The 12101-nt window shown below is 35.1% G+C and overlaps 1 protein-coding gene across 6 annotated transcripts in view; it reads left to right on the forward strand.

Moving 5' to 3' along the window:
• The window catches only part of CADM2 (cell adhesion molecule 2), a 667772-nt gene that overhangs the window by 417345 nt on the left and 238326 nt on the right, over nucleotides 1–12101 (forward strand). For 3 of the 6 annotated variants that reach the window (XM_040566634.1, XM_040566596.1, XM_040566614.1), the window contains exon 2: nucleotides 8562–8588. The exons of the other annotated variants lie outside the window; for them this stretch is intronic. In XM_040566634.1, coding sequence (XP_040422568.1) covers nucleotides 8562–8588 — 27 coding nt within the window. The remainder of the gene's footprint in view (nucleotides 1–8561; nucleotides 8589–12101) is intronic. 6 annotated transcript variants of the gene reach the window in all.

A 12101-nucleotide genomic window follows, 5' to 3' on the forward strand; every position in this document is an offset into this window, starting at 1 on the left:
TCAAGACAAAGGAGTAAAGCTTCCCAGTATACTTCCTGACCTGACAACTGCGATGATTGCAAGTGGATCATGACAAAAATTTGATGTAGAATTTTTAAAGGCTGAGTAAAATCATTGCTGAAAAGTCACAGCTAAAATTTCCATTCTTGAACGGAAGAAGAGCTTAGATGCAAAACATACTTACTGATACCCATTTATGAAAATCCTATCAATTGAGCTCTGCACTTTATTATAGTATTTTTCATGTGTCTTGTTATTCTTTCTTAAGTTTATCTTCTAATACCTGTAAAAGCCTAAATTAATCATATTTGGGGAATAGAAAATCTTATTTTTCTATTCAAGGGTTTAATTCTGTATCCGCTAAGATATGTACTTGTTTCCACAAGCTTCAGATGCTGTCCTGGTGTCCTTTAATGCATACTTCAACCTTATTAAGAAAGCATTTGATACAGATGATCTATTGTGGACGTGTGATGTAATGCTTTTTATGCAGCGATCCCATGGGCTGTGATTCTTAAAAAAAAAAAAAAAAAAAAAAAAAAAAAAAAAAGCTCAATATAAGGAAAGTAACCGTGTGCAATGAAAGCCATTTTCCACCTCCTGAGGGTTTGCAGTAGGTGAACTGGTAAATTAGTTGTACGTCCAGGTGGCATGAGGAGAGCCCTGGCTGTTTGTCTGTCTGTTTAGCTTCTTGCCCACGGTTATAAGTTTCCTATTCCATGCTGGTTATGGAAAGGCTTATTTTCAAACACGACAACTCTCTAAGCTTTTTGGGTTATCTGAGCTGTAGGCTGTGACTGGAAAATAACGGATATAAGCAAGTAGGCTCAGAAAATATCTTCTCCTAATAATGTAGGATAGCATATACATTGAAAACAAACAAACAAACAAAAAACCTCTCAGAAACATGAAACACAAATGTCACAGGGTGCTCTTGGATTGAGCAAAATGGAGACAGCAGTTTGAGGTGTTTGGCATGCATTGATCTGCAGGTGGGAGAAGGAAGCAGCAGCTTGTGCACAGTCCTTTACACCAGCCCATTTGTTCCTAAGCAGTTTGCAAAGTGTATCCATGCAGGACTGGACCATGCCTTTCTGCTCTTTCTGGAGACCTGACATAAACACGGAAGCTGAGCATTTGGAAAATTGTGGTAGTTCACCTAAGGTGCTGAATGAATATTAAGTTTTTTCAAATACTTGGTTTAAGTTTTGAAATACCTGTAAAATTATCTGAGGACAGAATTAAGCACTTGTATGTCTGCCTCACAGAACCACGCTCACAACCTTCTGGAGTGGTTCATTCTACCACTTCTGGGTTGTTTTTGTAGTTACTTCTTAAAAGATTCTGTTACCTTGATGAAATGAAATCTAAAAATCGTATTTACTCTTGTTTAAAATCTGTTATTTATTTGCAAGTCAAATTTGTGTAATGTTTTATAGTAACTTAACTCATGCTGAAATTGCTTCCTTGCAACTTGCAATGCTAGTAGAAGTTATATGTCCAGTTGTGTTATAATATGTATAAAGTTAGCATTTGGGGACAGGCAAATCATGTTATCTAGATGCCTTTAAGAGGAGCCTTCAGGGCATGATTATCATCTTCAAGTTTCACTATACAGTAATGTGCTGTTATGTGTTTTTGACTGCTAATATGAGTCAGCTACAGCTGGAATCCTGAACTCTAGTGATGTCTAGATTATACAATGCTTCTGCTAATCTCCATCATGCCAGTTTTAATGAGTATCGAGAACAAAATTACTATATTTATAGTCTCCTTTTCAGAAAGAAAATGGAGCTGTGTGTTCTTCAATATTTTGTGATTAGTATCACATAATAAAAGTCATTGCATGCAATAATCTAGTCTCAGTTTTAAAATACTTAAAGCGTTTAGCATCATATTAGCAAGTTTGAAAGATGCTTACAGTCCTTCTAGCTTTTCCGTTTCAGTTTATGAATTGCTTCTCATTATCTAGGTTCAGTAATTACTATTTTACCAATCTATTTTCTATTGGGCTGGAAAAGAAATATTCTGAACAACAGAAAATACTTGTTCATTATCTGGCATTGAATTTTAGAGTGGTAGGGTGAGCGGAGAACCAAAATGCTGGAATATCTGCTCATTTTTCATGTTGGTTTTCAAAGTTTCACCACATAAAATATAATTTTATCAAGTTTCTAGGGTTGCCATGTTCTATACAGAAAAGTATGCCTTAAAAGCAACGTCTCAAAACATTGCTGTTTCTCACAGAGCACAGTGAATAATACACTCCTGGCAGCTGCTGTGTTTTGATTTTCTGTTATTCATTTAATAACAGAAGAGTTGAGTGTTATTGCCAGAGATATGTGTTCAGTGTCATGTTTGTAGGTTTGCTAGATGCAGTGATATGCAGTAGTGTTTTGTCATTAGGGTCTGCACGATAACTTATGAAGCTTTTTATGTCTGGCTTGCCTACAGGTTAAAACTTAGTGTGAGCTCCCATATTCAAAAAGGATGAAATAAATATGTGAAACTGCAATGGCGAATAGGTGGGTGTAGAACAATACTGAGAGGAGTACTAAGGGGTCATTGTGGTCTTGAACACAGTGTGCTGCTGTTCTGTTGGAGCTCAGTGCTGCTTTGGAGTGCACAGCCAAAGAGATAGGTGGAAGGCCTCATACATAGTTATTCTACCTTGCACTACTGCCACCTCAGCTTGATATCTTAACCGATTTTAGATCGGTGTAGGTAAATTGCTGAAAATATGGGGGGCAGACATGACAAAGAGAACTAAGAGGAAGATGGAAATCATATAATAAGAAAGTGGAAGAACTTGATTCTTCAGTCATGGAAGATAAATAAGTCTTCAAATATGCAAAACATTATATTAAAGAAATGCATGTTCTGTTGTTATTTATACTTATGGAAGTTATGAGAAAGGTTAAGGAATTGGCTTGGTCTATGAAGGTTAATTTATATGGCAGGAAAACAAGTTGCCACTGAGTAGGCTGTGCACTGTAGCAGATTACTTGGAGAGCTCTTGGAGTCTGTCACCAGGGATGTTAACAGCATGTTAGGAAGTATGTTAGGAGCAGTCCTAACACAATTCATGCTGCTTCAAATGCAGGGGTTGCAGTGGTTGACATTCATAACCCTTCCAAATTTGTGGGTTTGTCCCCTTTTCAACTCTATCTTCTAGAACATGTTTTATGTTCTAAGATGAAAAACAATTACAAATCACTATATAGATGCATAATCCCTAGTATATAACACATATACAATGTGATGTCTTATTTGTATATAGGTTTATATTGGTTATATACATAATATATTTTTTCGTGGTTTTATATATTATATTTATATAGGTTTTCTCTTAAACCACAAGAAAAACTTATTAAATTTTCAGAACCAGAATGGTTTTTATTTTTGTAGGATCCATTAATGAATTTAATACATTAAATGTATATCTTTCTGAGGGAAATTACCTGATGTTGTCTTTGGAACTTGTGTTATTGACATGATGCAAAGACTGAATAAATAATAGAAGGTCACATGTTTAAATTGCATATAATTACATGTGCATGGCTGCATAGATCTTTAATGGTTATACAGATAGAGATGAATATAGGATTATATGTATTCTGATTATATCTGCAAGTACCGCTGATATTTTTGAAATCTCCGTGAGCAGAGTGTGCAGAACTTAAGTATAAAAAAGAACATTCACTATAAAATGCATGTGCAGTATCAATAAAGGCTATCAAATTTGAGATCACACAGCACATACCAGTATCTTTGCTTTGAACAGGTCTCTTACTCAGTTTGTGACAGCCTAATAATTTGCATTACTCTCTTGAGAAAATGATCCCACTAAGCCTTCTGTCACACAGAGGAGCTTTTCCAGTTAGAGAAGCAGAGCTGACATTTAGGTGACCTAAATGACCACTGATTAATCCATCAGCTTGTCCAAAGGGAAAAAAATGCCATTGTTGTCATTATCGTCATAAAGTTAAAAGGAGAGTTCTAAACTAAGTAGTGTAAAAATTAGTCCTTTTCTTTTGAAAATTGGGAATGTGCTTCTTTTTTTTTTTAATACTTTTTTTTTTGGTTAGTTTTAGTATTTCATCATCGCAAAAGGTTTTAAGACTGGAGTAGAAGTACAGCTGAATAAATATGTCTGTCCCACAGCCTGCTGATGTCTTAATTTTTATTGAAGGTGAGAGAGCCTCCAGATTTGTTGGAACTGTAGGTTGCTGTATTCAGGACAAAATCAATGCAATGTGCTTTATGACTAAGACTTTCATCTTGTTTCTTTTCTTGCAAAGAGCTATTTAGTCATTATGACATTTAGATATTGTACTAGTTTTTCCTGTAGCTGATTTCTTAATACATATAATAGATATATAAAATAAGAACAGGGCACTGGCCTCAAAAATTTTTCTTCTTATTTTTCTGAAATAAAAGGTTAGATAGACTGGACATCTGGGAGAAATATTTTTCCCTTTTTTATTTTTATTGAGCTATTGAAGTAATTGGAAGGACATCTTTTTTTCTAAAGACAAATTCCCAAATCGAATAATAAATCACATATAAGAGAAAAATAAAATAAATGCTATATCAAATCTGTCTAAAAATGTCCACAAAATTGAACAGCATAGAGACAGCTGACAGTGGAAAAAATATTGAACAACTTGTAACCACCATTTATCAAAGAATGTAATTTAACAATTGTTGGCATACAGAAGCAAAGAGTCAGAAAGATATATCACAGAAAAAATAAAACACAATGTTATTGATATTTGAGAGCAGGGTTATATTATGGTGTTTGAGAATTGAACCCAGCTTTTTACATACAGACAATGATTTTTAAAAACATTGTTTCAGCAGTACAGATACAGCAGAAATGCTTTTCTGTTTTAAAGATGCCCTAAGAATCCTAGTTATATGACAATTAACTGTCATGATTCAGGACTTGGTACAATTTTCATCCCCTTTCCTGATCTCTGAGAGAACTCATCAGAGATCTCTGACCTTGAACTCTTACTGTTCTCTGACTCTCTCACTCTTAGACCTTTCCCTAGTAGCAAATAACCCTTTTGTTTTGCATATACTCTGACCAGAAGAGACTTCCAAAAATAAAATATCCTTTAAACTTGATAGAACCAAAGTTTAATACAAGATTTATTTATTTATTTATTTATTTATGTGATATTACCTAGAAATCTAGTAGGTCTGTCATGACTTTCAGCCTGACTTTTGAGAATTTGGTCTGTTTTTCCTCTTGGTCTGGTTGTCTTCTTCAGTCCTTAAAAACTTCCATAAATTCTAACGAAGGTTGTTGTTCACATTTTCTGTAGTATACTTCCCTATCCAGAATCAATTTCCTGAGAAAGATAAGGCAGAGTAGCTTAAAGAAAAATGCACTTAGAAATGTGTTCAGGTTTTTAAAGAAATCCCTGAACTTGGGGAAATATTTCAAGTAGTTGTCTTTCTTTTTTGTCTGTTTCCCGATTGGCTTGTTAGTTTAGCCAAATAAAGTATATGCCAGACAAATAACATAAATTCCAGTTTTTAGGTTACCTTGTTACCTGTAAATAATTACTGGCCACTCCTAATCCATTTTAATTATATTACAGAGATTTCAAATTAAATCAGTATCCTGAAAATATACTACTTCAAGAAGAAGGACACTCACTACCCTGAAAAGCTTGTTTAGTCATCAAGCAGAGAAGTCGAGTTGGAAACAAAGAATATTTCATCCCATTTTACAAGTGGTTGTTTGAAATGCAGAGAAATAACTGACTTGCTGAGGACAGTCAGAAAGCAAATGTAGATATTACAACAATAATGTTATTTCTTGAAACACATAGGTCGTTTATCGCTGACTTCAGTGACATGAAAAGCTGAGCTATCCCAGTTCTGGTGCTCTAACTGAGACATCAGACTCCCTCTGCTAATTTTCAGTGTTAGTGATGCTCATTAAAAGCATTTATCTCTGCTTTTCTCCTCCTATGACCTTTCTTGTATTAATAAGGTGAAAAGATGGATAAAAATTTCCAAACATATAGTTTGAATATAGCATCTCTTTGTACATAGTGACAAGGAAAATAAAAAGGGAAGAGAGAAAAAAATATTTCACCTTTGGAAAAAGAAGTACCAACATCAACGATAACAAAGAACGGGAAATTTCCCTTACGCTAGATATAAAAAAAAAAAAAAAAAAAAAAAAGAAAAAAAAGAAGCTAGTGATGGAAACAGCTCCAACTAGCTCCCTTCAGTAGGCAGAACTATATTTTGAAAGACAATTTTTAGCTAATTTGGCTGTTGTGCAGTTTGAACTTTACGAATTGACTTATAATTGGACCATGCTGTCAATGGAAAAACTTACAAGTATCGAACATGACATTTTTAAGAAGGTTACTGTCATCCAGTCCTCTGTTAGTGAATATGCAGAAAGTTATAATTGGTCTAACAAGCTTAGTAACCTGTACTACTTCCAATTATAATGTACAACCCCATTTACGTCTTTTCTTTATTTACTGATACATGGTAGGCAATAATTCTCTATCTAGTACTCCTGCTTCAAAATAAAGCTATCTAATCATAAAATTGTTTGATTCTTTTAATACGCATGTATATATGTACATATATCTATATAATTTGTGTGACCATTATGTATGTGTATATATGTACATTTTTTCTAAATGATTAAAATATATATAAAATTTTCATTTCTGTATTTTATGTATCTTTGTATTCTGAATTATTAGATATAAGTATAAAGTTACCTGTTGCTTTTAAATTACCTGGAGGGGGGTTCCTCCAGACCTTTGTTAGGTTTAAATCATGATTCTGGCTTGAAGTGATAATGCCTTCATGTGGATATTATTGTCGGACTGCAAAAGAAGGGGAAGCATAAGAACATGAGAAGATTGATGAACTCTATGCATTCATTATCAACTTATACTTGCATGAAGGAGAAACTGTTCACTTACTATAAAATTAGAATGGCACCATTAATTTTGTTTACTACTCAAGTGATTTTTAGTGCATGTAAGATTTTTTTCAGGTATGTCTTGTTAAATAGTGTTATGGAAAATTAACTGTAAGACTATAGCTCTGCAAACATGTCTACATTTGTTGTACCTCCCCAAAGCAGAGCTGTTCCATGGAGTATTGTTGATTTCAGACATGACATGACTGCTTTTATTTTGTATTCGTGGCCAGCATAACAATGATAATGCAGAATAGTGCTTCTGGAAGTAGAGAGCGGGGCCAGTGAAGAAAAACAGGAATCTAGAGAACTGACATTTTTGGATGCATTCATAAAGTTAAAAGTTTTTGTTTTGGTTTGTTTTTTCAAAAATTTCTACATTTATGGTAACTTGGCCTTCACTGCCATGCTCTCCTTATTTGTCTTAGTAAGAACTGATTGGTGACACACCACACTGGAGTAAAAAGGTGGAAGTGGAAGAAAGAAAAAAAAAAAAAAAAGAATACATATGACCTACAGGTGTAAACAAGATGAGCAAAGAGAGCAGAAAGAGTGTTTGATTTTTCTCGTTTTTCTCTGTGTTCTGGTCACAAGTATATCTGCCTTTGAATTGTCCCATAGTCCCATTTTACAAGGACTGGAGAAGAGGAATTAGAATTTTTTTTTTTTTTGAGCTACCTTTTTCATGAAAGTACTCTTGAATGAATTCATTTTCAGAGCGCACATGAGAATTTAAAAGACTTATAGATAGTATCTTTTTGTGTAATTTACGGCTAATGGTGAATCTATTTTCAGTTTGGGTTCTGATTGTGTATCAGCAACGTTAGTCATGAGTCTCAAAAAACAGAAGAATATTCTTTTGATTTTGGAGACAAGAATGATGATACTAGAACATTTTAAGTTCCTGTCTTTGTTGTTACGACCATGTTGTGTCTTTGCTGTTAGTAGCCGTGTTGCTTCAGGGGACACAAGAAAAGCTGTTTTGTCTGCTCTATTTTCTCCGAGTTGGAACATTGATCACTGCTAAAATACTGTCTGCTCCCTTAGATTTGCATATTCATTAATGAGTGGATGTTTGCTCAGGGTGCAAGAACAATCTGAAGATACACACTTCAATGAAGAAAAAACAATGATATAGTGTGTGAATAATTGGAGTAGCTGCAGTTTAACTGATTTTTTTTTTAATCAGCTTCACAGGAGATTTATGTTTCAAGAAATAGGAATAAAGGACTGATGTATGATGTGTAGGTGCTTCAGAATGAGCTTTTAGCAAGGTGAATTGTGCTGTACGTTATAGAATTCATGAATCTGTGTACGTATGTTCTCACCTATTTGTGATTAATGGTACATGATTTTTCTCCACTCATTGCCATGCTTCTTGAGTGTGTCTTGTGATATATTTTCTAAATGTATCAGTACAGGTCTTCTGACAGAAACTGTACTGTCTCAAATAGGTTAAATAATCCTAGAAACAGTGTTTGTTAGTTTTGAAACAATAGTGATAAAGTTTCTGTGTATTCTTACTTACTCAAATTTCTATCTAATCTATCTTTGTTCTCTTCTTCTTGTGCAATCTTTTCCTTGCTTCCAGTGGCTGCTACAAAGAACAAAGTTAGAGGTGAGTTTCTGCTTGCACTCTTCAATTTACATTGCATGGTTCTGCAGCCCACATATTGTCTCACTTTTTCTTTTCTGCATCTCAAAACTGAGAAAGGTATTTTTAGATATTATGGTATAATAGATAAGTCTTTTCAATTGTATAATTGTCCCTAAGTGCATACTGTTACCACTGTTTATCAGTTATCACTGTCTATTCATACTACATTTGGCTGGTCACGTAAATGTAGGGGATTTTTAGGTGAAAGATAAAACCGAGTGCATTTTAGTTATATTTCTGACTTGCGTTACAGTAAGATAGGGATATTGATGGTATTTTAATAGAAATATGGATATTACATACAATTGCTCATAAATATGTAAATGTAATTTATATTTTTTATCTCTAGACATAGTCATAAATATCTGAACAGACAACATAAGTGAAAATAAGAGTCTCCAAAGCAGCCCCCGTCTTTTCACACTAGTATAAAATGATCATCACTGTTTCTGATGACATACCAATATATACAGAAGCATACTGTAAGCTTTATCAAGATTTATGACTTCAAGCTCCCAAGGTAATTGTCACAAATCAGTGTGACAAAGAAATAAACCATTCAGAATTAATCATGTAAGGTCAATTGTGGCAAAACCATTTCCTGAATTTCAACAAAGCAGTGATATAGTAAGTATTTTTATGTGCATATACATGTAAACATGTATGTATATGTTTATATATGCATACATATGTATGTATCCATGAACATATATTTTCAGAGAAAATCCTGAAAAGATGAATTTACTGAAATTTATCTAACATTTCTGGTAGATAAAGATGAGCTTCTTGATAATCAAACATCGGATTTTAAGGGAAATACTTATGCTTGAATACCTGTAGTTCAGAAGTTAAGAACGCCCACGTTTACAGTGTTCGTTAAGTCCAGATATATACATTGCCTAGCTTGAAGATATAGAACAATAATAATGAAAGAAAACATATATGTCTGGTGGTGTTTATGCATTAGAGTAATTAAATAGCAATTAAAATAGAGCTCTCTTTTTTAAACCCTTGCATGGCTCTCAGTAAAACCATGTGTGGTGTTTTCTTGTTGAATTTTTTCCTCAAACTTTGCATGCTTTGGATATCATGAGCAAGGGGAGAGGATAAAATAGAATTCATATATTTGTCTATGCATGGTATGAAGCTTTCTTTACTCTTTTCTAATACTCTCATATACTCTGCTGTGACACTGTAACAGCGATCAGGAGTTTCAAGACCTTCATAATCAATGAGAAAAATTAACAGAAAAACAAACAAAAGAACATCCTTAGAAGCAAACCTTCAGCGCAAATAAGCATAATCTTACAAGTATTCAGTAATTACCTCATGTACCCATATAGTGCCATTCAAACAGAAACTGCCTTGGAGGCACAGGAATTAAAAAGTGAGCCAGAAGTACTCATGGGCCCCACTCAACCATGGAGATTAACACACCCTTATTTCAGAAATGCACATGCATATTGAATAAGCAACTGAAACTATGTATAGAAAATGGGTTTGACATTGTAATAAGAGTAATTCTTGTAACCAGTAGCTATGCATTATCTTCATAGTCCTCTTAACTCAGTTGCACGGTGCCTCCAGGAGGTCATCAGCTTTTTCTTTGGTCCTCAACAGCCCTGTAGCAAAGGTACCCAATATCCACAAAGAACTCGGTCCTGCAACAGTCATATCTTTTACCCAAAAACATAGGACACGTCTCTCAGCCTCCTGCGGTGGAAGACATAAAGTAGCTGACCTCTTAGTGCTTTTTCATCTTGCTCTGGCTAAGCAGTAAAAAGGGATCTGTTCCTACCCCCTTTGAAGCAGAACACTTCACTGGCAGCATTGCCAGTCTAATGTCTAACTGTCTAATACAGCATTGGAAACGGCAACTCAGAACTGAGGGAATGCTTCATTGCAGTAGGAGTTTCTCTTTTGGCATTTATCTCCCTGAAATCCAGCACTTTTATGTCTATGATCTTGTTTATGGGTCTTCATCCTTCCTTTCCGAAGTCTGGAATTTATGCTGCCATTTTCACCATGGTGAAGTTAGTGCTCGTCTGCACCCTGAAATCTGAGGGCTCTGGAGCACTTTAGGAGGTGATATTTTATGTGACCGCTTGTCTTGAAATTTTGTTTGCACTTTATTAGTAAATAATTTACCCAGCAGGTAAACTTCTGCTGGTCTCTGTGTTGTTGTTGTTGTTGTTCCTTTTAGGATTGTCTGTAAGCAGAACATCAGAGCCCTTGTTTTCAAACATTTCATTCAGTGTTCTCTTTAAGTGTTTTCTGAGACTTTTTGAAGACTGTTTTTTTTTAAGTGCTGTAAGACAGCTGTTGAACTCTCTAAGTCACCTTTACTTTGTGGCACAGAATCAGTTTAGGTTGGAAGGTCACCTGGTCTGCAGGTCATCTGGTCCAAGTGACCATGTAAGTAAGGCCCACTTAGATCTGGTTGCTCAGAGCCTTCCAGTCAAATTGAAGTATCTCAAAGGTCAGATTTCTATGGCTTCAGGTTAGGAAATTTGTACTATCTTTATTTTATTGTGGTTTTCTTATTTCCTTCTTATGCTTTCTGTTACCTAGAAGATCCTTCATGAGTGTTTTTGTTGGGCTTCAGAAGGGTAGATACTTGTATTTTGCATGGAAGGAAGACTTGATGTGGACTGCCATTGGATAGATGGTGCCACAGGACATCCCTATTCAGGACAGGATGCACTGAACTTTTCTTGTGACATGTTGAAAAAGTCTCATTCAGAAGGGTTTGAAAGAGCAAGAGGTAATTAGGCAGGAAGAGGATCATGCATAGCACTGAATTTGGTGAAGCAGGGTACAAAATCTCCTGAAGAATCTCAGACTGATCTGACTAAGGTTGTTCAGTGCATGAATACTTTAAGGACTGTTCCTTAGTGCACCTGATCAGATTTGTTTAACATGAACTCTGTAAATGAGCCTTTCCTTTATCAAAGCAACAGTATAAAGACTTCTTGACCTCTTAAGAAGCTGCATTTTTGACATTTTGGTGACAGAGTTGTTGCAGGTATCTTCTGGCAGTAGTTAGCACTGGTTTGCAGGCTGGCTGGTCCTATCAGAGCTGCTAATGATGCGTCAATTTTCAGTCCAGGTGAAAGAGAGAGGCCAAATGTCTTCATTCAAATGTAATTAGTTGAGGAATGGGATTCTGTGCTCCACATTTTCACTTCTCTGATACATTCAGCATCAGCTGATATTATAATGTTATCTCTGTAGCTGCCCCACTAACCTTATGCAGCTAGACATTTGATTTTATAATCCTTCCAAATTTAAATACGAATTTGTGATAGTTCTTTTGATACTGGGAGTGGCATGGATGAGTGAAGCCAACTACTGTTGCAGGAGGATAAGCAAGTCATCCAGAAAGATCTCTGTTGTCTGTCTCTTGAGAAACAAGACTTTATTTCCTGTTTCTCAGAGTTCCGAGACCCTCAGTTTAGAAATAGCGAATTTCTA

This window comes from Cygnus olor, chromosome 1 (assembly GCF_009769625.2).
Source record: "Cygnus olor isolate bCygOlo1 chromosome 1, bCygOlo1.pri.v2, whole genome shotgun sequence".
Taxonomy (NCBI): Eukaryota; Metazoa; Chordata; class Aves; order Anseriformes; family Anatidae; genus Cygnus; species Cygnus olor.